Below are 22,602 nucleotides of genomic sequence, written 5' to 3' on the forward strand. Positions count from 1 at the left end.
CTACTTTTTATAATTAGGGCAAAAAAGTAGATGCTCATACAACAGCAAGATGCCTCTCACCTGTATAAAAAGTATGGTCACTGGTGCATGCAGTGTCCTGGATTGTGAGAGGGATGTCTGACTACTGGTTTAGGCTGGACATCCCCTCAGGGGTCCTAGAAACTGAGAGGGCACAGGCCTGGCTGAGGAACCCCCCACCAACTCCCACTCCTGCCCTCAAGCATGAATTTTGTGCACCGGGTCTCTAGTCTGTGTATAGAATATTAGTAACACTTAATTTGTTCTTATTTAAAAAAAAAACCACATAAATATACGTACAGCCTCTACTATTTCCTTCGGTCTCTGCTGATTGACTGGTGCTTCTCCTGAGGTACTGTGTTCCATTGGCAGGGGCTTGACTAGATGATACTCAATGAGTTTATAAACTAAGGCCAAACCAAGGGGGGTGAAAAGATGGCACTGATGGAGAGGCCGGAGGGAGATAGAATTGACAGAACTTGGTCAATGTTGGACATGGAGGTGTACATCAGAGGAAATTCACAAATAGGTACTTTTTCCATGCTGTTTCTCCATGATGTTCACATCCCATGTTCCCCAATAATAAGTTCTTCCAGATATGAATACAGCTATCACCTATATGCTTCCTTCTTTGTGCCACGCATTGTGAACCTAAGTTTTTGTGCAAACTAGAGTGCTTGCCACCTATTTGCAGACCTCATGTCTCAGAATTTTGCAAACAGCAGCTGTTCAAAAATGTCTGTGTCCCCCCCCCCCCCCCCCATGAGAGGGTTTCCCAGGCATATCCACATCACAGTGGCTGCCTGATCAGGCATTAGAATAGCACGGTGGAGTGTGGGGCCTTCTGAGTCTCAAAGAACAAGGGTTTTCTTTTAAACAATAGCCTAAACAGCTGGGCAGAAAAGTGCTAGCAGAAGTCTTTGTTCAAGTCAACAATATTCCCTACCCACAAACAGCTACTCATCCTAATGCCTACCTCTCATCCAGAAAAATAAAAGAAAAAAATAGATGGATATATTCTTTTGTTCGTCTTACTCACAGCAGAGTTGGTCCACTGTATGCTCCTCCAAATGCATCTTTGTCAATAACTGACAGATATTTATTCTTGTTCAGGTAGCTAGAGGGAGAGAGAGAAAATAGATTAGGTGAGATTAAGCAAATTAATTGAAATATCAAAATAAAATGTGAACATGGTCCCATAGCTATTAAGAATTTGGAAATTGCCCTAGCTGGTTTGGCTTGGTGGATAGAGAGTCAGCCTGCAGACTGAAGAGTTCTGGGTTTGATTCCAGGCAAGGGCACATGGCCGGGTTATTGGCTCCATCCCTGGGGCAGGGAGGGGGAGGCCGGAGGGGGGCTGGGCGAAGGTATAGGAGGCAGCCGATCAATGATTCTCTCTCATGATTGATGTTTCTATCTGTCTCTCTCTCTCTCTTCCTCTCTGAAATCAGTAAAAGAATGTTTAGAAAGACATTTGGAAATTTAAGAATTATTTTCTATGGATTAAGCACTCCAAAAAAAAAAAAATTATAGGTTTCAATTGTGCAAGGTTTATGCACATTAATTATGGCATAAGTCTTTGAAAGTGAGCATGTTTATTGTTTAGTATGCATATGTAGATTTTATACAAGTTACCTAATTCCCTGTTTTCCCAGCCAGTGGCAACTGTATTTTTCAGTCATCTTCAATACCAAGTGATTTATAATTTTTTCTCAATATTTATCAGTATTCTCATTTACTTAAAAAGTGTAGCCCAGGCATATGCCCTATCCAGGAATTGAACCATGACCTCCAGGTTCACAGCCACTGAGCCTCACAACCTGGCTTCCCATTTACTTCTGAAGAGTGGGCTTCAATCAGGAATGGAATGAAGGTGGTGAATGTGGTGAGTGGTGATGGGGACTGTGAGGGATTCAGCCTTTTTCTTTGGGATAGGGTTTCTAGATTTAGCAAATAAAAACACAGACCAGATAAACAATGAATACTTTTTTAGTATAGCATTCCCCATTGCAATTTTTGAAACAGTCTTATTCTAAAAGTTAAGATTTGTTGTTTACCTGAAATTCAAATGTAATTGAGTAACCTGTATTTTCTTTAACAATCCTATTTTGGGGAGTTAGCTTATGCACATGAGATTACAGAGTATATCTTTTGTGGAAGGGTTTGATGGGCACACTGAGCTTTCCAGTTTGAAACACATGGGGCATTTGAGGTTAAAATATTTTTGAAAATATATTCAAGTCACAAAAGTGAGTCTGAAACAAAGTTACTTCCAAATGGATAAAAGCTTCCAAGGTTTTAAAACTGGCTTTCCCTGCTAGCCTTTTTAGAGAACAAAATTGTCTAAAAAGAAACAAAGCACATATATATCCTTGTTAGAAAGTGACCTAAGTTTATGTCTGTTTAGAATAACTTACCCCATAGCCTAATCAATTGAAGAGTTAGTGAATGAGCCCCTATTGGTGCAAAATTAGTACAGTGCAGACCCTTAGGTATGCTTAGATACAAATAATGCTTCTTTCATTCTGCTTCATGGTGGAATAATCTCAAGGATGATGGCTAATAATAATAGAGTGATATGAGGATTCATGGTCAGAAGGATTCCTGTTTCAGAGCCCTCACAGAGAAATCTTCTTGGTTAACTGGCTGTTCCTCTCTTTCTCTGAGTCAGAGGTGAGGAGAAGGAGGGTGGCTCCATTGGTGGCTGACTTGTGGGCAGGCAGCCTTGGTTGCTGTTCAGAAGGCAAAGGCAGAAGCAGCGTGTCCATGGGGTTCCTGCCCTCAGCCTCTCCTGGTCCAGCAACTCCAGTCTTCTGTCAGGGATGGAACTTATTTTGAATGAGAGATGGCAGCCAGAGCCAGATGTGGGTCCCAACTAGAGCCATTGGAGGAAGGAGAGTTTTACTAACCCCGACGAAGTCTCCCTTTCTTGGGCAGGATGAGGGAATTAACCCAATAACCATGAAGTCTCAAACTGACGTAGTAAACTTCCTAAAGTCGCTGCTAGCAGGTTTTCTCATCACACTCTTTCTTTCTTTTTAAACTTTTAAAAATCAGTGTTTATTTTGCAAGCAAAATGCTCAAGAAACATTAAAATGGTCCAAAGGCCTAGCAATATCCAGGTTCCAGTTAAGATTATAGGCAGATGCTGACCGTTGGTTTCTCCATTGCTAATGCCTAAATTTCAACGTGCTCAATTCTGCACTTCAATGTGCATGATACTTCTAATTGGGGAACAGTGAATTCCTCTGGTTCTCAGCATATATCAACATTTACCACAATAAAAATGATAAGAAAAACAGTGGCAGTAGCCATCATAGTCACTGCAAAGGGAACTATTTTATGACCCAGGGAGAAATCTGCCACAGCAAATCCAAGAATCAAAATCATTAATCCAGTAGAGAAAATAAAGTATCATTTGCAGAATCTATATGAACATTCTCCTTGGATTATTCTCTGCAACCAGGTCTGTTGACTATAAACTTAAGATGTCAGGTTCATGATGAGCCTTATCATGTATTAATGCAACTCTTTCAAAATGAGATCTCATCACACTCTTTATTTGCTCATCATCTGTCTCCCCAACCAGAATACAAGTTCTTTGTCTTATTTATTGCTGCGTCATTGGTACCATGTTCAATGCCTCTGAAATTACTTGTTGAATGAATATGTAAATTAAAAAAAAAAAAGCATTGCATCTGTCCTCCAAAATAGTGAGGTAGGTGCTGCTAAACTCTTAGTGTGACACATATGATTGCTTTAAGGGAAAAGGAATGGAAAATGAAGGATTAGAAGACTCAGCATATGGCATGGTGGTCGATTGACCTTTGATGGCTGTGACAAGGCAGATGGTCAACAAATGCCTTAGGGATGTGGCTCAGACATGACCTCTTCAGGCAGTGGCTGGATGCCAAGCTTCCCAGGCATTGTTATGTCTGAAATAGAAGGCTCATCTCATCTCATACATATACGGGGCCCAATTAAGATGCTACAGCAGCCAATATGTGCTTTCTGGGTGAAGGGCTATCACCTAAGGTTCTCAGTCACAGGCTTCCTCTAATTATTGTCTGGCTCTTCTTCAACTCATGTGTCCATGGAGTTCCTTTGGTCAGTGATAGAGCAGGCAAAGAGCCAGCTTGGAGAAAACAACTGGAGAGAAGATCTTGAATAGCATGATTTCGTAAAAGGCCAATTAAGCTCAGCATAAGGGCCATGCTGGCTTGTGTCTCTTTTTGTATTCTTTGGACCATGCGGCTCGCAGAGCACATTCTGTCCCCAGACTGCTGAAAGTCAAGTAACGACTGGCGAGCTCATCTCAGTGTTTCCTCATCATCCCCAAGTACCGCGAGGGAAAATCGGCTTGCTCTCATCATTAGGAATCATTGTAGAACTAAATAATTGCTTGTCCAATTCTGCAGTGTTTTTGTCTGATATTCAATATGCCCCAAGGAGGCTGGTTGATAAGCATTGTAGATTACCAGAAATGCTGCAGGAGATTTCAAGTTGGGAAAGCCAGCCAGAGTACAGGAGGGGAGAAGGAGGATGGAGGGAAGGCACAGCCAACATGAACGGAGATGAACTGAGTCTTGGGGGAGGCCTACATCCTCTAAAACCAACATGATTGTTCGGGCACTTTACCTCTTAGAGATAATTGGGTGCCTAGAAATGAAACTGTCCCCCTGCCTTTAGCATTTGGAGAGCTGCCTTATTTAGCTCTTAACCTTGGGTTTAGATGGTTGATATATTTTCCATCTGAATCTAAAGAACTGGATGGGGGAACATCTAGATAAGCTTTAATAGGCAGGAGGAAGTGCTTTCATTGGCCCCATGTATCACATAATATTTCCTGGGAATGTCGGTCTAGCTGGGGAGCGGTGTTGAAGAACTCAGTATGTACTATGGGTGCAATGTTATGGCCTCACTCTTGGGACACACCAGCCATCCAGTGAAAACATGGTGGATGAATCAAGAAAGACCAGTTGCTGGGAAATTCCTAGCCAGAGGCACCCTCTGTGTTATGTTTAGCTGAGGAAGTGTGTCAGAGGGAGAAGTAGGACACTATGGCAAGGGAAGATGTGGTTGCTGCTGAGCATTGCTCTTTGGGACACATTCAGCTCCAAGATGGAATTTTAGCCTGTGTCTCCATAATTCCAGTAGGGGACGCTTTGGCTGACACCTGTTTGTGAGACTCTCATGGGAACACTTCTGTGGGGAACCGTAGTTCCCAGTCATCACATTTGTCATTTGGAATTAAAGGGAACCATTGCCCAGCCCTCATTGTTCTGTGGAAATCCTTTGGTAGCAGAAATCAGGATACTTGTCTGTAAACAGTCACAGGTGGGAAAACACACAGGGTTTCAACAGGATGAGAAAGCCAGCCTTGGAGCATCTCCCACAAGCTGCTCAAACACTTACTGAGAAATAATGGCTTCCTTAATCCTATAATCTCCTCTATCGTCATCTTTTCTTCTGTGCTCCAAGCTGCGGTGTTTTGCTTTTAATCAGCTAACATGCGATGCTAATTACTACATGAATTGTGTTGACTTCCCTGTTCATAATGATTAGTGTTTTATTCTTAGCACATCAAAACAGGATTCTCCACCCCTCCACCCAAATGTCTACTGTCTGAGAGTAGCTACTTACTGGAGTTTGACAATAGAAAGTCCAATGCAGAGAATTAGACATTTTGAGATAAGCAGCACATTCCCACACCAGATTGGGTGGAAGGAGAGGATGAAAAGGAGGTTCCAAAGAATGAACATGTGGCTTTATTTGCAGTTCAACTTCTGTGGAACAGAAGATGCTTCTCTTTTTAAAAAATTAATTTCACATCTGAGTGATGACAGAGTGCTTGGTTCCATGTGAAATCACAGGACCATGTGCTCTTCCACGTCTGCCACGATTTTCGTGAACTTTTAACGAATTACCCAACTGCTGCAGAGGCACCGGTGCTCATTCTCAATGTGGAATTTGTCCAACTTGGCTGTAGTCGTGTTCTTCAGTTTTGCTAACAAAAATGGGTCTCAATGAAGCCAAAGCTGCTGATTTCAGTAAATTGGCATGAAGCAGATGATGGGGAATACATGTTCTTTGGATGACATATTGTTTAAATTCGAACCTAGAGATATTTGAACACACTTTGGAGAATTTACCTAATTGTTAGCATGCTATGTGTGAGCTTTGAACCCTAAGGATAATCATGGGATATTGATGTGTGTAGATGAGTTTGAAATCACAATTAGCATTGGTAACAGAGGCATCAGTCCTGTGTTAAAATCACAAAGTGAATACTATTTCATTATTGCTATGGAAACTTGACCTCCTTCTCAGGTTAACCCTTATCTTTCTCTAGTCCCAAGCCCTCCTTGTCATGATCACCTTGATTTGTCTTGGATTAACATGATGCCTTTACTGAAGGGCTAAAACTAAGAAAAAAAATAAATTTCTATCAATTAGGAATTAGAAACAGTATCGAATGATGAAGAGATGGAACATTGTTTTATAACAGGAAGAGAGTTTCAAGTTTGGATTCAAAATACCGATTGGGGGGGGAAAAAAGATCTTTGTTTTTTATTATGATTTGATCTGAACTTTCAAACCTCAAAATATTTTTATCCAGATTTCTATTATCTTTATCGCATGCTTGACCATTAACCTTTATTAGGAATTGGGAGAAAAAGATAGTATATTTCATCACACAATGGCCATTCTCACCAAATATCTTTACCTAGACTAGAGGTTCAAAAACTATGCCCATCCTGTCAAATCCTGCTTGCTGACTGTTTTTGTACATAAAGTTTTATTGGAACATAGCCACACCCAATTTTAATGAATGTCTATGTCTGCTCTCATACTACAATGGTATAGTTGAGCAGCTGCAGCTGAGATCTTATAGCTCAGAAAGTCTGAATATTTGCTCTCTGGCCCTTTCCAGAATGAGTTTGCTAGTCTTTGATCTAAACTTTTAAAAATCAAGAAACAAATGGTTTTTTATTAAGAAATATTTCCCACATTGGTTGAACTCCTCCAAAAATAACTTTAACATTTCACATGAAAATGCCAAAAAAAAAAGTATGGTGCGATGGTGCACTGCTTTCTGTGTTTCAAGAGATGGTTACAATGGCTAGAACAGACTGTAATTCAGGGCACCAATAAATTAAAATCCAACATCTCCAATAGAACAATGATCCATCATCAGCTAGGCCTCTCAAAGAGCTCATGAGATGGTCGAGGAGAAAGCTGGTGGGAATGTTGAGTCTCCCTACATAATTTCTTCATAGGTTTAATTTCAGAAGACCATCAGATGATCTGAAACTCTCATGAGCTCTCAGATTCTACACAGGCCATCTCTATAATCAACCTTGTTAATTTTACCTGCCTTAAAACAAGGTGGTATGTTCAAAGAATCTTCATGAGTCACATTACCCCAAAAGACCAGAGCTTCAAGAGTTTCCTAGGAAATTCTACATGCAGTATCCCCATCTTGAATATGAGTAATCCAGTATGCACTATTAAAAGGCCAAGCTAGTCCATCTAAATACTTTAACTTTGTACGGTCATGAATAGCTTTTTATTTTTTTAATTTACTTATTTACTTTTAATCCTCACCCAACAGTATGTTTATTGACTTTTTAGAGAGAGGGAGGGGGGGAGAGAGAGAGAGAGAGAGAGAGAGAGAGAGAGAGAGAGAGAGAACATTGATGTGAGAAATATTGATCAGTTACTTCCTATACTCATACTAACTGGGAAACTAATCCACAACCTAGGTATGTGCCTTGACCAGGAATCAAACCCACAACCTTTTGGTGTATGAGACGATTTAACTTAGCCACCCAGTCAGGGTGGTCATGAATAGCTTTTAAAAAGCAACACTAATAAATTTACAATGGAAAGAAAGCTCAGTGAACACAGTTTGGGGACACTCCCTCCTACCCTATTTCTTCTCTTACTAACAAAAGAAGAGAATTGGGAACAGAAAATATTGTTCCTTTTTAGTTTTTCTCTTTTCAATAGAAAATGTCTCTAAACTCCTTTGATATTCTGTAGCTGATTTTAAGGCCAAAGCCATACACTGAGATCCACTTAGCCCAGCAGAGTGTCCTAATTATAGAAGATACAATTTTGGAAATCTCTTAGAGTCTTTGTGCAGTTCTCTAAACATGCCCTAAGGCCAATTATGAGTAGGTATAAGGTATTTTTAAGAAAATGGTCAATATACGTGGCCCAACTTCAACCCCAATTCTTTGAATTTAGTAACTGTTTGTCATGCCAACCTTTCATTCAAGACTGAAGAACCTTATTTGGGAGCTTGCTGAGTTGGTGTATGGATAAAGTCAGGTCTTTACTGATTAATGATTTTTTTCTGAAACTTTTGGTTGTGTCTTATCTTAAGTGACTTTCTTTCTCCCACATAAGTCTACTCTTCTTCTCAATTGCAAGATGTTTTATGATAGCTTTCGTATTTCAGGCTGACTTAAGAAGTATAAACATTCTCCTGGGCTAAGAAACAAGTGGTCAAGGTAAAGTTGGGTGAACAGGCCTTGATAGTGGTTGGCAAGTCGGCAATGATGAATTATAGCAGGACACAGGGAAGAGTCTTGAACCAGGGGTTCCAGGATTTGGCTTTGGCTTGATATCTAGTCAGCTTTTCCAAATTTAAAAAGCCAGATTAAAACACACACACACACACACACACACACACACACACACGCACGCACGCACGCACACATAAACCAAACCAAACCAAAACAAAACAAAAAAACAACAAAATCAACAAACCAACAAAACAAACAATAAAAACACCAATTTAAAAGAAGCCACATGTTCACTTTGGACTTCGTATGTAAAATGTGATGACTGGGCAGGAAGGTTCATAAAGGTTTTCCACATTAGCAGTTCTTAGTGTTTGCTTTCCATTGATCACACTGGGGGAGATTTTAAAATCCCCATGCCCTGCCTAACCTGGACTAATGAAATAAGAATGTCTGGTGGTAAAATCTAGGCACCAGTGTTTCCAAATCTCTTCAGGGGGTTCAAATTGGCAGCCAGCATTGAGAATCATTGCTGTGTAGACCTTAAAGTCTGAATTTTATGCACCAAATGTCTATCCTTAAAAAATGGTAACTGAAGATGATGGGGAGTGATTCCTTCCAATGACTAAATGTGGAACAATAAAGAAGCAAATAATTTAAAGCATATATCCTAATCTTGGGCTTAATTTTTTTTTTTTCTGTAGAAGCAAAAGTTTTAGAAATGGATTATGTTATATCCATGGTTGGTTTCTGGTTCTTTTTCTCATCCATCATTCTGGAAAGTCATTTTTGGTTCAGACAAGAGTCACCTGGACATTGAACTCATAAGATATATTATCAGCTCTGTTTGAAGATTTCTTCACTGTTCCTACCCCTCCTCTTGCTAATGAGGTTCTCTGTTGCCTTAATGGTAATCTCTTGATGTCCCCAATGTCTAGAACAATGTGACAGTCTTCTGAGATCTTTATACCCCAAGTATTTACAAACTGCCTTAATTATTTTAACAAGTCCCAATACCCTACTTCTGGGATGATCATTTTTCTCAGGGTCAGGCTTTCTAGGAATAGTTGAATCAAAGAAGAAAATATTTGGTTAGATCATGCCAAATGATCTAAATCAAATGCTAATAATTTAAAAAATATAATAAATCTAGGGGAAGTCATATTTATATCTCTAAGCAAGAAGGCAAATGCTATTGTACACTCAATGTTCAGATATTTTCCATTTGAAATGCATATCTGGATCTGGGTACATTTCTCCTTAATGTGCTTTGACCCTTGATATTGTTCCCTTCAAGTTGATCCCACCAGAATGTAAATTCAGTGTGATCAGAGAGCTTGTTCATTTTTGACTCACCAATGAATAACACAGCACCTGGCTCATTGTAGGGGCTCAATAAATATGTTGAAAATGAAGGATTGTGTGAGATATGTATCATAAAGTTAAGTTGGAAGCAGAATCTCTCCAATACTATAAATTTTGATATATAAGCATTCATAGTACTCTACTGAATCTTTTTAGACTTCACCTATATTTATTTTTAAAATTGACTAAAATCAACCTAAATGAGCCCATAACCAGACAAGCTATAAAAATGTACTCTAACTCTTCATTTGATAAAGACTCTAGGAAACCCCAAAGCCTGGCAAAGATGACACCCCACTTCTACCATAACAGAAAGCCATGCAAAGGCGTAGGACTTCAAAACTTAGGAGCATTTGTCCTTGAAAATGAAATTATACCAGAACCCACCGCTGAACCCCCAGACCAGAGCAATACCATGACATCTGCATTTTATTTGTTTGTTTGCAAAGAGGGCCCCTGCATATGGCTATGCAGGTTATGGACCTCACCCTGCTACTTCAAGTGTGCTCAGTAGGTGAGAAGCACCAGCATGGCCTGAGAGCTTGTTAGAAACGCTCACCCTACACCTCCTGAATCAGAATCCATTTGGTTTATAAGTTCATTAAAGCTTGATAAGCCCTCTGCCATACAATAGATCTAGAATCATAAGCCTTTGGATTTTGCAAGGATTATTCTGGCAGTACTGATGTTCGCAGCTACACGTAAGGAATGGCACCTTTTGTGAACACTGACCACTTTGGTGGCAGCTCCTGATTTGTTAGGTTGTTTTATTTGCCTGTCTTGAAGGTATGAAATAAAATACTTGTAAGTTTTTAAAAAATTATGTTGTAGTTGTTTTGTAGTAGGAAGGCCCTACAAATGAACTCATCTACTGTACTGTGGGAAGCAGACTCTACTAAAGCTATTTTTCATTTGTTAAATATCAGGTTAAAGCACACGGAAGTATGACCAAACTAGTCTGCAAACTCTTAGACACAAAATATGCTCTAACATAGATCCTGGGGGCCACAAAGATCCTACAGAAAAGTACAACAGACAGAAACTCATGTCAATATCTTTTTGCCAACAGACTGTTCTAGGCATTATTAATTTTGGGAGAAGGCAAAAGTTGGATATGTCTTTTCAGCTCTTTCTGAGTGAATCAAATATAAACTGATAATTTCCAAAAAAACATCTTAAAATAAAGAATCTGAAAGAAAAATCTTACTCTCTGAACAGCTTTGGACTTAAAGATACTCCTTTACTTCTTGCACATAGTAGATGAACATTCACACACACACACACACACACACACACACACACACACTCCTACAAGATATCTGAAGATGATCCCATGGTGCTCCATTTTATTGTGGGTAAGAGCTTTGGGGTTTAGAATTGGGGGTCATGTAAGTGTCCACTGAAGCTGGCTTTTGCCAAGTTCCTTAATATCATCACCAAGTCTTGATCACACTAGCTCTGCAGTTAAGGAATGCGTTGGCAGAAACTATCTATCCCTAGAAGAATTCTAACCCATCGGATGGTCCCTCTTGTGGGGAGGGGGAGAGAATGGGGGACAATAGATGTTTCCATAGCTACCATTGACTTACACAGCATCCAGCTTTGTCCCATTGAAAGCATGTCCTTGGATTGAAGTAAAGCCATTGTTGTATAGTTTTCTGCAAACAACAGAGCAAGGAGAAATCAGTGACCTATAGGAGGTGATGTTGGCTTTTTTCTGAGGTTGGGCTTCACTACTTCATTCAGTATCAGAAATGTGCATGAAGGTTCTTGGGTCCCGCATCTGAGCCCAGAAGAAAACTCTACAGTATGTCTTGTTGGGGACATAGAATAATATTTCTCAGTTTGAATTTCCATTCTCCAGACTTTGCTTCTAGTAACTTGACACTGTTTCTCAGAAGTAGGTTCATTTTGAGGAACAAAGATCTGCCATCATTTAAGACTTAAAAAAATATTGTACATATATTTAAAAAACAAGGGTTTCAGTTAACCCAAAGTCAATAATGGAGGAATGGCCCAGCCTGTATGGCTCGGTGGATGAGCATCGACCTATGAGCCAAGAGGTCACTGGTTCAATTTCATTTGTAAAGATGTGAGAATTATACACTTGAAGATACTTGAATACAAAATATTATAAGGCCTCCAGGCAAAATATGGCCCACTGCCTATTCTTTAAATAAAACTTTATTGGAACATAGCCATACTCATTAGTGTGTATAGTGGGCCCTAAAATGGCAGAGCAATTGCTACTAAGGCCATGTGATTTGTAAAACATAAATGGCCCTTTATAGATAAAGTATGCAGGCTATAAGGGAATATTGTTGTCTTGTCACCTAGACTATTTTGTCATCTATAGAGTCCCATACCATAGGACCATACTCTACTTATTTATGTGAAACCCTTGGTAGACCATTGAACACTTGCTATAAGGTAGTATGGTTCTTAGATGGGCTGTGAAACTATGACGATTTTCATATCAAAATTCAGTTGTTGGCATTTGTAGAATGGAGAAGTTATACCACTACTCACAGCGTCAAGGTTTCATTGCACAGTCCCTGGAAAGCATTGGCAGGGATGGAAGTTATGTAGGGGTTGTCTGTAATTTCCCTGCAAGAGAGGGACAAAAACACTTGGTGAAAACAATGCTTTCATTTTTATTTTTGTGAAGCTGGGCTCTTGCTGCACACCTGCATTTAAATAAATTGCAGGACACAGGTTCATTTAATCTGGTTTCTTTTTAAGTTTCATTGACTTAGTTGCTCGCTGGTGGCTCTTAGGTTAAGCAAGGCAATGAGAACAATCCCAGATGGACATGCACTTAGAGCCCCAAATGTATAGTCAGTGAGTGAGCTTTGGATTTGGCTGAGGCCCCTGACTTAATCCTTATCTGCCAGGGGAGCTAGTGGATCTCAGAGACTTCTAGTGAGTCTATGACAAATACTTTGTCCATAGCAAGTAGAGTGTTCTAAGTACTATATGGAACACCTAAAAAGAGATGGAGGAATGGAATCAATGGGTTTCATTTCATGAATATTTCTACTGTTCTCCACTTGGAAAACACTGCCAGGCAGTTGCCCCAGGAGAGCATTTCTATGCCAAACTTGTGGCTGGAAGACTGCCTGTATTTTGAACTGAGCTCTTATGCTGCAAGGGAGTGTAGTCAATTTTTTTTTTCTAGCAAAATCCCAACAGTTTGGATCCCTTCACTCAACATTTTGCTGATTGTGATGCATACTCAACCTGTAACTCTCTCTGCATACATCTTTTCACTTCTGTACACCTTGACTGTGTGTAACAGGTTTTAGTCAAGAGCACATGGCCAAAAAGAAGTCACAGAAAGCAGTTTAAGCATCTCTAGTGACTACTCCTTGGGACTCTGCTCAGACAAAATCACTTAGGTTTTCTATTCCTCAGTTTCCTCATTTGTAGAGTGGAATCATTATAACTTTTTTTTATGACTTAATGAAATAGTGGAGAGGAACAACCTTAATAATGAATTAGGAAGTGTTTAAAAGTATTAAAAAACTAGGTGAAAAATAAAGTATCATCATCATCATCATCAAAATTTTCTCCTATTTAATCATTGCTACCATCGAACAAATATGCCATAATCTCTCCCATTAAAAGAGAGACACAACAAACCTTTTCTTCCAATATCCACCAACTACTGAAACATTTTCTGCTCTATTTTAACAGTAAAGCTTCTCAAAAGAGTTTGTTATAATCACTCTTTCTAATCCTCCTTCTTGCTCACTCTAACCACTCTCCATCACTGGAGCTGTCCATATCATGATCACCAATACCCTATATTATTAAACCCAATGGCCATTCCTCATCTATCATCTATCAGTACACCTGTCATCTATCAGTACACCTGTCACAGCTGATCACTGCTTCTTTCTCAAAACAATTGCTCTTCTTGACTTTGACCAACACTAATGGTTCCTCCATTCCTTGTAAGGAACAAATAAAATATTGCCCAACATTGCATGTGTGCATACTTACAGTATAAAGAATACATCCATGGAATAAACTTTGGTCAGGTCAGGGAATATTTTAAGTCCAGTGTTGAAAATGCCACTGAAGTAATGAAAAAGAAGAAGAAAAAAAACACACAGAAATTAGCAAAGGGAATTAATATATAGGAAATAGAATAATGTTAAAGCTTAAAGCATGGGTTCTGAGGTCAGGTGGGAGTCAAATCCTAACTCCTCCACTAAATAGCTGAGTGGCCATGGGCAAGTTCTGATCCTTGGATGAAATGATGTTCTCTTCAGTGCAATAACCTAATCTTGTTCACCAGTGTCAAAACATGCTTTCTTTTTAGAAAAATCTTGGTATTATTTGAACCAAGAAAGATTTCTAGGAAAAGAAATTCAGGTCTTCTCTCTCTCTCTCTCTCTCTCTCTCTCTCTCTCTCTCTCTCTCTCTCATTTACTTATTTTAATTGGAGCACATTGCGGATGTGCCTGTGTGTGTCTGGGGGATAAAATAAATGGAGGATGGGAAAGGAAGACAATACAATTACCCGACCCCAATCCAAGCTTCCTCTTTTCAAATCTACATTATACATATTGTGTTCATTATTTTGCCAAGAATGCTTTTCCAGAGTCAGCCACTGGGGGCACCATGGCAGCAGTACCATTTAACAGGTGTGTCCAGCCAAGGAAGGAAAGCAATCAAACACATCTTCACTTTCCATAGTTTGTATCATCAGGGCAAAGTGCCAAAATGAAAAGATGTGCATGAACAGCATGAATACAAACACTCTCAGGTTCTGATGCCTCCCAGATTTAGTTGGTTTAACATCTGTTGCAGCTACTAGAATGCAGGTAGTAGAAACAGATGGGGTGAGATCTACACACTATCACTGAACCTTTACAGAAAGTCTTCCAGTAGAAAACTTTCACTGGTGTGTCTTCTCAGGCAAATTCTGACCAGCAATGGTTCTCAACCTTTCTAATGCTGTGACCCTTTAATACAGTTTCTCATGTTGTGGTTTTAGGCTCTACAGCAGTGGTTCTCAACCTGTGGGTCATAACCCACAGGTTGAGAACCACTAGCAGGGTCACCTGACCATCAGAAAACACAGACATTTACATTATGATTCATAACAGTATCAAAATTACAGTTATGAAGTAGCAACAAAAATAATTTTATGGTTGGGGGTCACCACAACATGAGGAACTGTATTAAAGGGTTGCGGCATTAGAAAGGTTGAGACCCACCGCTCTAGAAGGAAGACATAGGATTTGAAGACAAAGCAGGAGCCAGAGGTCTCAAATGGGACTTTGAACAAATAACAAAGGAGAGACATGCAGTTCCATGCGGTATAACTGAAGCACAGGAAACAAGCTAGTTCAGTTGCAATAGCAGTTCATGTGGAAGAGCAGCGGGGAAAGGCAGGGAAAAGGGCTGAAATGCCAGATTAGGGACTTGGAGCAGGACCCTGTCTATTCTTCAAAACCCTAGACAAGTCCATCTCCTTTTTGATCTCTTCTCTAAGGGCCTGTACCCAGTAATGATGTACGTTCCTCTAATTTTTCACTTACCATTATTCTCCTCTTTGGGAGGAACTTTTCAATGTCATATATAGTACAATACATTCCACAACTAGAACGTAAGCTTTTTTTTTTTTTTTAAATATATTTTATTGATTTTGTACAGAGAGGAAGGGAGAGAGATAGAGAGTCAGAAACATCGATGAGAGAGAGTCATCGATCAGCTGCCTCTTGCACACCCCCTACTGGGGATATGCCCGCAACCAAGGTACATGCCCTTGACCGGAATCGAACCCGGGACCCTTCAGTCCCCAAGCCGAAGCTCTATCCATTGAGCCAAACCGGTCCCGGCTAGAACGTAAGCTTTTTGAAGGCAAGGACAATGCTTTACTATCCTCTGTGTTCCCCACAGAGCCTTGCACATAGCAGGAGATCATCATATCGAAGAGTGATTTATTGAAACACTAAGTCCATACAGGAGTGACTGCCTTGTCCCATAAGTTTTTGTCACTCTCAGCCTCAACCCATCGATGTCCTTTTCTATTCCTCCGGCATCTCCCACTCCCACCTCTTCAACACTGAACTATTCATAGTTCTCCCAAATAAGCCATGTGGTCCCACGGCTTTGTGTCTTTTCCATGCTTTTCCATCCATCTGTAGTTCTCTTCTTCCTCAACTCCCTTCTTTTCCTGGATAACTTCAGTTCATCCTTAAAGACTATATTCATAAAATACATATGGCTATATACTTCTATCTAAAAATTACTAGATGGAAATAAGCTATGTTAATAATGATTATTTCTGGGCATTGGGATTAAGGTTGATTCTTTTTTTTTCTCCTAATTTTTTTTCTTTTTTTCTTTTACAATGCATGTGAGCAAGAAAGAGGGAAGGTGGGAGGGGTTCTTCCAGCTGGTGCCTGAGGCCACATGTAGACATCCAGTGAACACATGGTTGAGCACATACTCTGTTGAGCACATACTCTGCTCAGCAGTCAAGAAGCAACGAGAACACGAATGTGGTTCCTGTACTCACAGAGATATGATGAAGGTGTCACCAAAGCAAGGCAGCAGGTGCTGTCCCACCCATTTTTATCCCTATAACCTCCAAGAGATTAGATTTTATCTGTTGTGACTTTTGTATTTTTGCTGTGTAGCAGCCACTCTACTAATTTAAAAAAATATATTTTATTACTTTTTTACAGAGGAAGGGAGAGGGATAGAGAGTTAGAAACATCGGTGAGAGAGAAACATCGATCAGCTGCTTCCTGCACACCCCCTACTGGGGATGTGCCTACAACCAAGGTACATGCCCTTGACCGGAATCGAACCAGGAACCCTTCAGTCTGCAGGTTGATGTTCTATCCACTGAGCCACACCAGTTAGGGCATAACCACTCGACTATTGTTGCAATACCTATTTTCTAATAAAATTGTCCAGGAGGCTCTCAGGGTTTCTTGCTTTGTTGTGTTCTGTTCTACTTCACTTAAAGACTATATATACAGGGAGTCCCCCAAATTGTATACCTACTTTAACATCTGGTAGCTCAATTTTGAAAGTATCTTTTATTTATTTTTTTAAATCTTCACCTGAGGATATTTCCCCATGATTTTTAGAGAAAGTGGAAGAGAGAAACACCGATATCAGAGAAACACATTGGTTGCTTCCTGCACGAACCTCAACCAAGGCCTGGGAGGAAGCCCACAACCTGGGCATGTGTCCTTGACCAGAATCAAACCTGGGACCCTTCGGTCCATGGACCAACACTTTATCCACTGCACTAAAGCGACTAGGGTGAAAAGGAAATGTATTTTTAATAAACACTGCCTTTCTAATTATTTAATTACATTTTTAGGGGCCACCCTATACATGATGACATTTTCTCCTTCATGTTTCTGGGAATAGGTATCTGGTCCCAGCAGTGTGTACTGACCTTTAAACCGGTTTTCTAAAATGTGGATCATTTCACTGGATATCTTGCCTGATGGGAAAGGGTGGGGAGTAAGTCATAGGATATGATTTGCTTTGGAGATTAAACCACTCAAATGGTCCTGGCCCACATCATCCTAGGGAGAGTTCTGGTAGATAATAACATAATCATCTAGAAAAAAAAAATTTAAAAATGGGATTGGAATGGAGTTAATACTTACAGGAACTTTAGAAGAGGCAGCTCTTTTAAGGCACCAGGGTCTATGTAAGTTAAGCTTCTCGTATTCCGAATCTCTCTATAAAAGTTACAAGGAGCACATTTACCATAACACACCCATTCCTGTTCTTATCAAAGATAAAACAACATAAGTCAGCTTTAACATGAGAGGAATACACATTGACGTGGCACCCCGCGGACGGTTCCTGCCAGGAGTCACGGCCAATAAAGGACTGCTGGCTCCTCACAGGGACACAGCAGCTGCTCAACCTCCTCACAGCATTTGCTTAGTTTCGGTTCCTTTGAATTTATGGGCAACTTTTCTCCTAATTGCAATCTCAGAGCCTTTTCAAACTCTCAGATGTAAATAGGAAAGAAAAGTTGCTTGTGGAAGTTGCAAGTGGCTTGTGGAAGACAGAAATCTTTATTGTTCACTGTAGCAAGTGTTCTGGCCCTGGGTGGGAGGTTGAGTGGATTAGATGGATGGCAGCGAGGTAATGAGGATGATAGGAGCTTTCTGTTAATCGCTATTTCAGAAGCAGCAGATGTCGAGACTGTCAACAGTTCCCTTGGTTTTATTCTCCTATGTCAGTAATTTAAGATTCTTCAGCACATGCGGTGTGATATCATGTATTTCAGTAACTTACGTGGTTCGGTTTATATCACAGCATTAGTGAAATCAGTAGTTGTTAGAAATGGCTATCATTTAAATGTAGTCAACATACTAGATTGGTTAAGAGTTTCAAGGCGCTCCCTGTGCTTGTATGAAGAGGATGGAGGGTCCCGCACACAGCCTTTCCTTAGGCTTGATGCCTAAAGGAACCTGCATTTAGTTGTTGTTGGTGACAATTCAAAGACTTAGAATCTGGCCTCTGGAATTTGGTTTCTAATGGTTTTAGTGAAGGAGGGTTTCTGTAAGATTCAAGCATTGCCTGTATATACCAGTAATTAGATGATTTCTGGTAACTTTGTGGAATCGTGCAACCATTGTCACAATACAGTTTTAGGGCCTATCATTGATGAAAATAACCATTGGCCCATGGGCAGTGAATTCCCACTCTCTCTGGCATGCCGAGGATCCACTATTGCGCTTTCTATCTCTATACATGTGCCTTACCTGGGCATTTCATATCAATGGGATGATACATATGTAGTCTTCCATGTCTGGCTTCTTTCCTTTAGCATAATGCCTGTGAGGTTCATCCACGAATAGCATGTGTCAGAATTTGGCTACTATCTATGGCTGAATAATAAGGTGGACCTAAGATTGAACCTCAGCTCTGCCACTGCTGGCTGCATAACCTGGGCAGGTTCCTTGACCTTTTTGAGCCACAGTTTCCTCATATGTAAGTAGGGAGAATAACAGCACCTGTTCCATAGGACTCTTGTTAGGACCAAATAATGCCCATATGGAATTTGAATTGTGACCTAGCACACAGTGAGGGCTCTATAAATGATTATTTTATTACTAGAGGCCTGGTGTATACATTTGTGCACCAGTGGGGTCCCTCAGCCTGGCTTGCGGGATCGGGCTGAAACCAGCTCTCCAACACCCCCCTGCCCCTGCCCCAACTCCCGAGGGGTCCCAGATTGCAAGAGGGCACAGGCCAGGCCGAGGAACCCTACTGGTGCATGATTGGGGTTGGGGAAGGACACAGGTTGGCCAGCTAAGGAGAGACTGTAGAAAGGCTTCAGGGCATGTCCAGACTCTTGCTCAGTCCCAAATGGCCAGACCTTAGCAGCAAGCTAACCTACCGATTAGAGCATCTGCCCCCCTGGTGGTCAGTGCATGTCATAGCGAGCAGTTGAGTGGCCTTAACATATCATTAACATATTATGTTTTGATTGGTTGAACAGTTGACCAGTCACAGGGCAACTGGACACTTAGCATATTAAGCTTTTATTATATAGGATATTTTAAAATAAAAACATTTTAAAGGAAAAAAACTGGGACTAGAATTAGGTAAATTAATTTTAAAATAATATTTTATAATAGGTTTTTATCACATAATAAATCACCCATGTATTTTAACATCAAGTATTGATCTCAAGATTAATGCATATTGAGGGAACTTTAATTTTTAAAATGTTTATTTCAATGCACTGTACAGATAATGTATATATATGGGTAAAAAGTTTTAAACATCATTCCATGATTCAAAAAAAAACAGCTGTAGTTTCCTCTCTCTCTCTCTCTCTCTCTCTCTCTCTCTCTCTCTCTCTCTTCCTCTCTAGTAATCCTATATAGTATATAATATATCCAATATAATAAAAGCCCATATTTTATATAATAAAAACCTAAAATGTTAAGTGTCCAGTTATTTGGTCACCCCGTCAACCAATCAAAGCATAGTATGCTAATGATATGCTAAGGCCACTTAACCACTGACCACAAGGGGGTAGACACTCCAACTGGTAGGTTAGCTTGATGCTGGGGTCTGGCCGATTGGACTAAGTGAGATGAGCCAGACACACCCTGGAGCCCTCCTGTGGACTCTCACCAGTTGGCCAACTTCCTGCATCCCCACCCCAGCCCTAATTGTGCACCAGTGGGGTCCCTCAGCATGGCCTGTGCCCTCTCGCAATCCGGGACTCCTTGGGGTATGTTGGAAAGCTGGTTTCAGCCCGATCCTGCAGGCCAGGCCAAGGGACCCCACTAGTACATGAATTTGTGCACTGGGCCTCTAATATATATATGTTTCACTAATTAGACCGGATGTCCTTCTGGATGTTCTTCTGGATTTCCTTCAGGATGAAGTCAGGGCTGTAAGGGAAGCCCAGGTCCTGGTTGACAGCTGGTGGATGGAGGGAAGCCCAGATCCTGGGTGCCAGAGGGAAGCCGCTGCCAGCAGCAGGGGGAAGGAAGGCCTACTCTTGCATGAATTTCATGCATTGGTCCTCTAGTATATCTATGTTAAAGTAGCATTATGTCAAAAACATTTCCTCTGGATCAAATAGTCTATAAAAATAGAAATTTAATGATTGCTTAGTGTTTCATATTAAATCATTCTCCTAGTTCAGCATTTGAGTATTTTCCAAATTTTTGCTATTATAGATTAACTTTGAGACAAATGGCTTTTTATACAAACATTTCCTCCTCTGTTTATTTTATTAGGGGAAATTTATAGATATGAAGTTACTGGGTCAAAAAGTATAACATCTGACAAGTTCTTGGAATATATCCTTAGCTGCTTAAGTCCTGATTTTTAAACTAGCTCTCATTTTTAGTAATAGCCTATAAATTCACAGAATAAGTGATCTCCTATATTACCAAGGCTTTTCAATGAAAGAAATCTTAGTATTCTACTTTGATAATTATCAATGAAGTCTTTTACCACTAACACTCCATTATGTAACTGGGGGGAAATAATCTATAACCAAAAGGTGATATTTATGATTTTGGTGCATCTTCTAATTTATCGGGGAATTACAAATAATAGATTGTTAATTCAAATAGTTTGTAAATGTTTATATTTTTTAAGCAGATTGAGGAAAATGTAACTTTATCAGCAGATTTTTTACTAGAAATAGGACTTTATAAAAGTGATTTTTTCAAATGGCCTGGAAGATACATGTTGCTACTCTTATCTATCTAATAATAGAAGAATATGCAATTGTCTGGGATGCCATCACAATAATAGTAACAACCAGTAGGCTGTCTGGGGCAACAAGGCCAGCAGGGGGATTAGTGAGGGCTGACCAAATGACTGAACAGCAGGATGCATGGGGCAACCAGGCCAGCAGGGATGGTTAGTGAGGGACAACCAAATGAATGAACAGCAGGCTGTGTGGGGCAACCAGGCCAGTAGGGGTTTAGGTGAGGGACAACCAAACAACTAAACAGCAGGCTGCATGGGGCAACCAGACTGGCAGGGGGGCAATTGAGGGTGGCCAGGCCAGCTGGGTGAGGAGGTGGGGGCAGTTGGGGGTGATCAGGCTAGCAGGCAGAAGTGGCTAGGAATGATCTTGCTGGCAGGGGGTCAGTTAGGAGCAATCAGGTAGGCAGGTAGGTGAGCAGTTAGGAGCCAGCAGTCCTGGATTATGAGAGAGATGTCTGACAGTCTGGTTAGGCCTGATCCCCGTGATTGGGCCTAAACGGGCAGTCAGACATCCCCTGAGGAAACCCAGATTGGAAAGGGTACAGACTGGGCTAAGGGGGACTCCCCTGCCCCTTATGCATGTAGGCACAAATTTTGTGCACAGGCCTCTAGTGATTATATAATGCTTGGAAATAAGACTTGTGTTCTAATACCTCCAATAAACCACTTGATTCAATTTAGTTAATTAGCAGAAGTAAATCTTATCATACTATCTGTCAAAAACCACACATTTGACCTACCCAGCTGTAGAATTTTTATTTAATTGTGATTTTTTAAAAAATCACATAAAAGTAAAAACATCCTTCTGAAGGCAGTGGTCTCCTTAATTATGTCTGCTTTTCATTAAAGATATATTATGGGCTTGCATTACTTTTGGAGGCAGACACTTTGGTTTCAAATTCTGATTGTTATTTCTTAGCTGAGTAATGTGGGCAAGAGCTCTGTCAGCAGTGCATTACCATCTTCATTTTACGGGGGAAACTGAAAATTAGTGAGATTAAATGGGACAGTATATGTAAAGCACTTTCAGCAGTGTGCTTGCCTACAGAAGGCATTCAGTAGTTGGTAGCTATTAGCAGCAAAACAGAAACCATCTATGTGCTATTGACTTCGTTTTGAAGAAATGAAATAGAAAATGGAAGTGACCAGTGTTTCATTTTACAGGTATAAATCTTTATTTATTAATTTAATTTAATTTAATTTATTTTTTTATTGCTTAAAGTTTTACATATGTATTCTTTTTCCCCAATTGACCCCCTCTCCCCAACCATTCCCCCAGTGCCCCAGTGTCTATAATCATTGGTTATACTAATATGCATGAATTCAAGTTTAGGTATAATTCTTTATCTGAAACACACTTTTGGGTCCAAATAGTATCCACACTGAAGTTTAAAACTCAGGAAAACTTGGTTTGGTTCCACTTTAGGACCCTCAATAACTTACA

General features: G+C 40.2%; 1 protein-coding gene across 1 annotated transcript in view; it reads right to left on the reverse strand.

Annotated features, from left to right (window-relative positions):
* Positions 1-22,602, reverse strand: part of TSHR (thyroid stimulating hormone receptor) — a gene marked incomplete at both ends in the record, with an annotated part of 95,149 nt that overhangs the window by 20,289 nt on the left and 52,258 nt on the right. The window contains 5 exons of the mRNA XM_084891586.1: positions 1,058-1,135; positions 11,504-11,572; positions 12,444-12,521; positions 13,920-13,994; positions 17,564-17,638. Coding sequence (XP_084747712.1) covers positions 1,058-1,135; positions 11,504-11,572; positions 12,444-12,521; positions 13,920-13,994; positions 17,564-17,638 — 375 coding nt within the window. The remainder of the gene's footprint in view (positions 1-1,057; positions 1,136-11,503; positions 11,573-12,443; positions 12,522-13,919; positions 13,995-17,563; positions 17,639-22,602) is intronic.

This window comes from Pipistrellus hanaki (genome assembly GCF_964339955.1).
Source record: "Pipistrellus hanaki genome assembly, chromosome: 1".
Taxonomy (NCBI): Eukaryota; Metazoa; Chordata; class Mammalia; order Chiroptera; family Vespertilionidae; genus Pipistrellus; species Pipistrellus hanaki.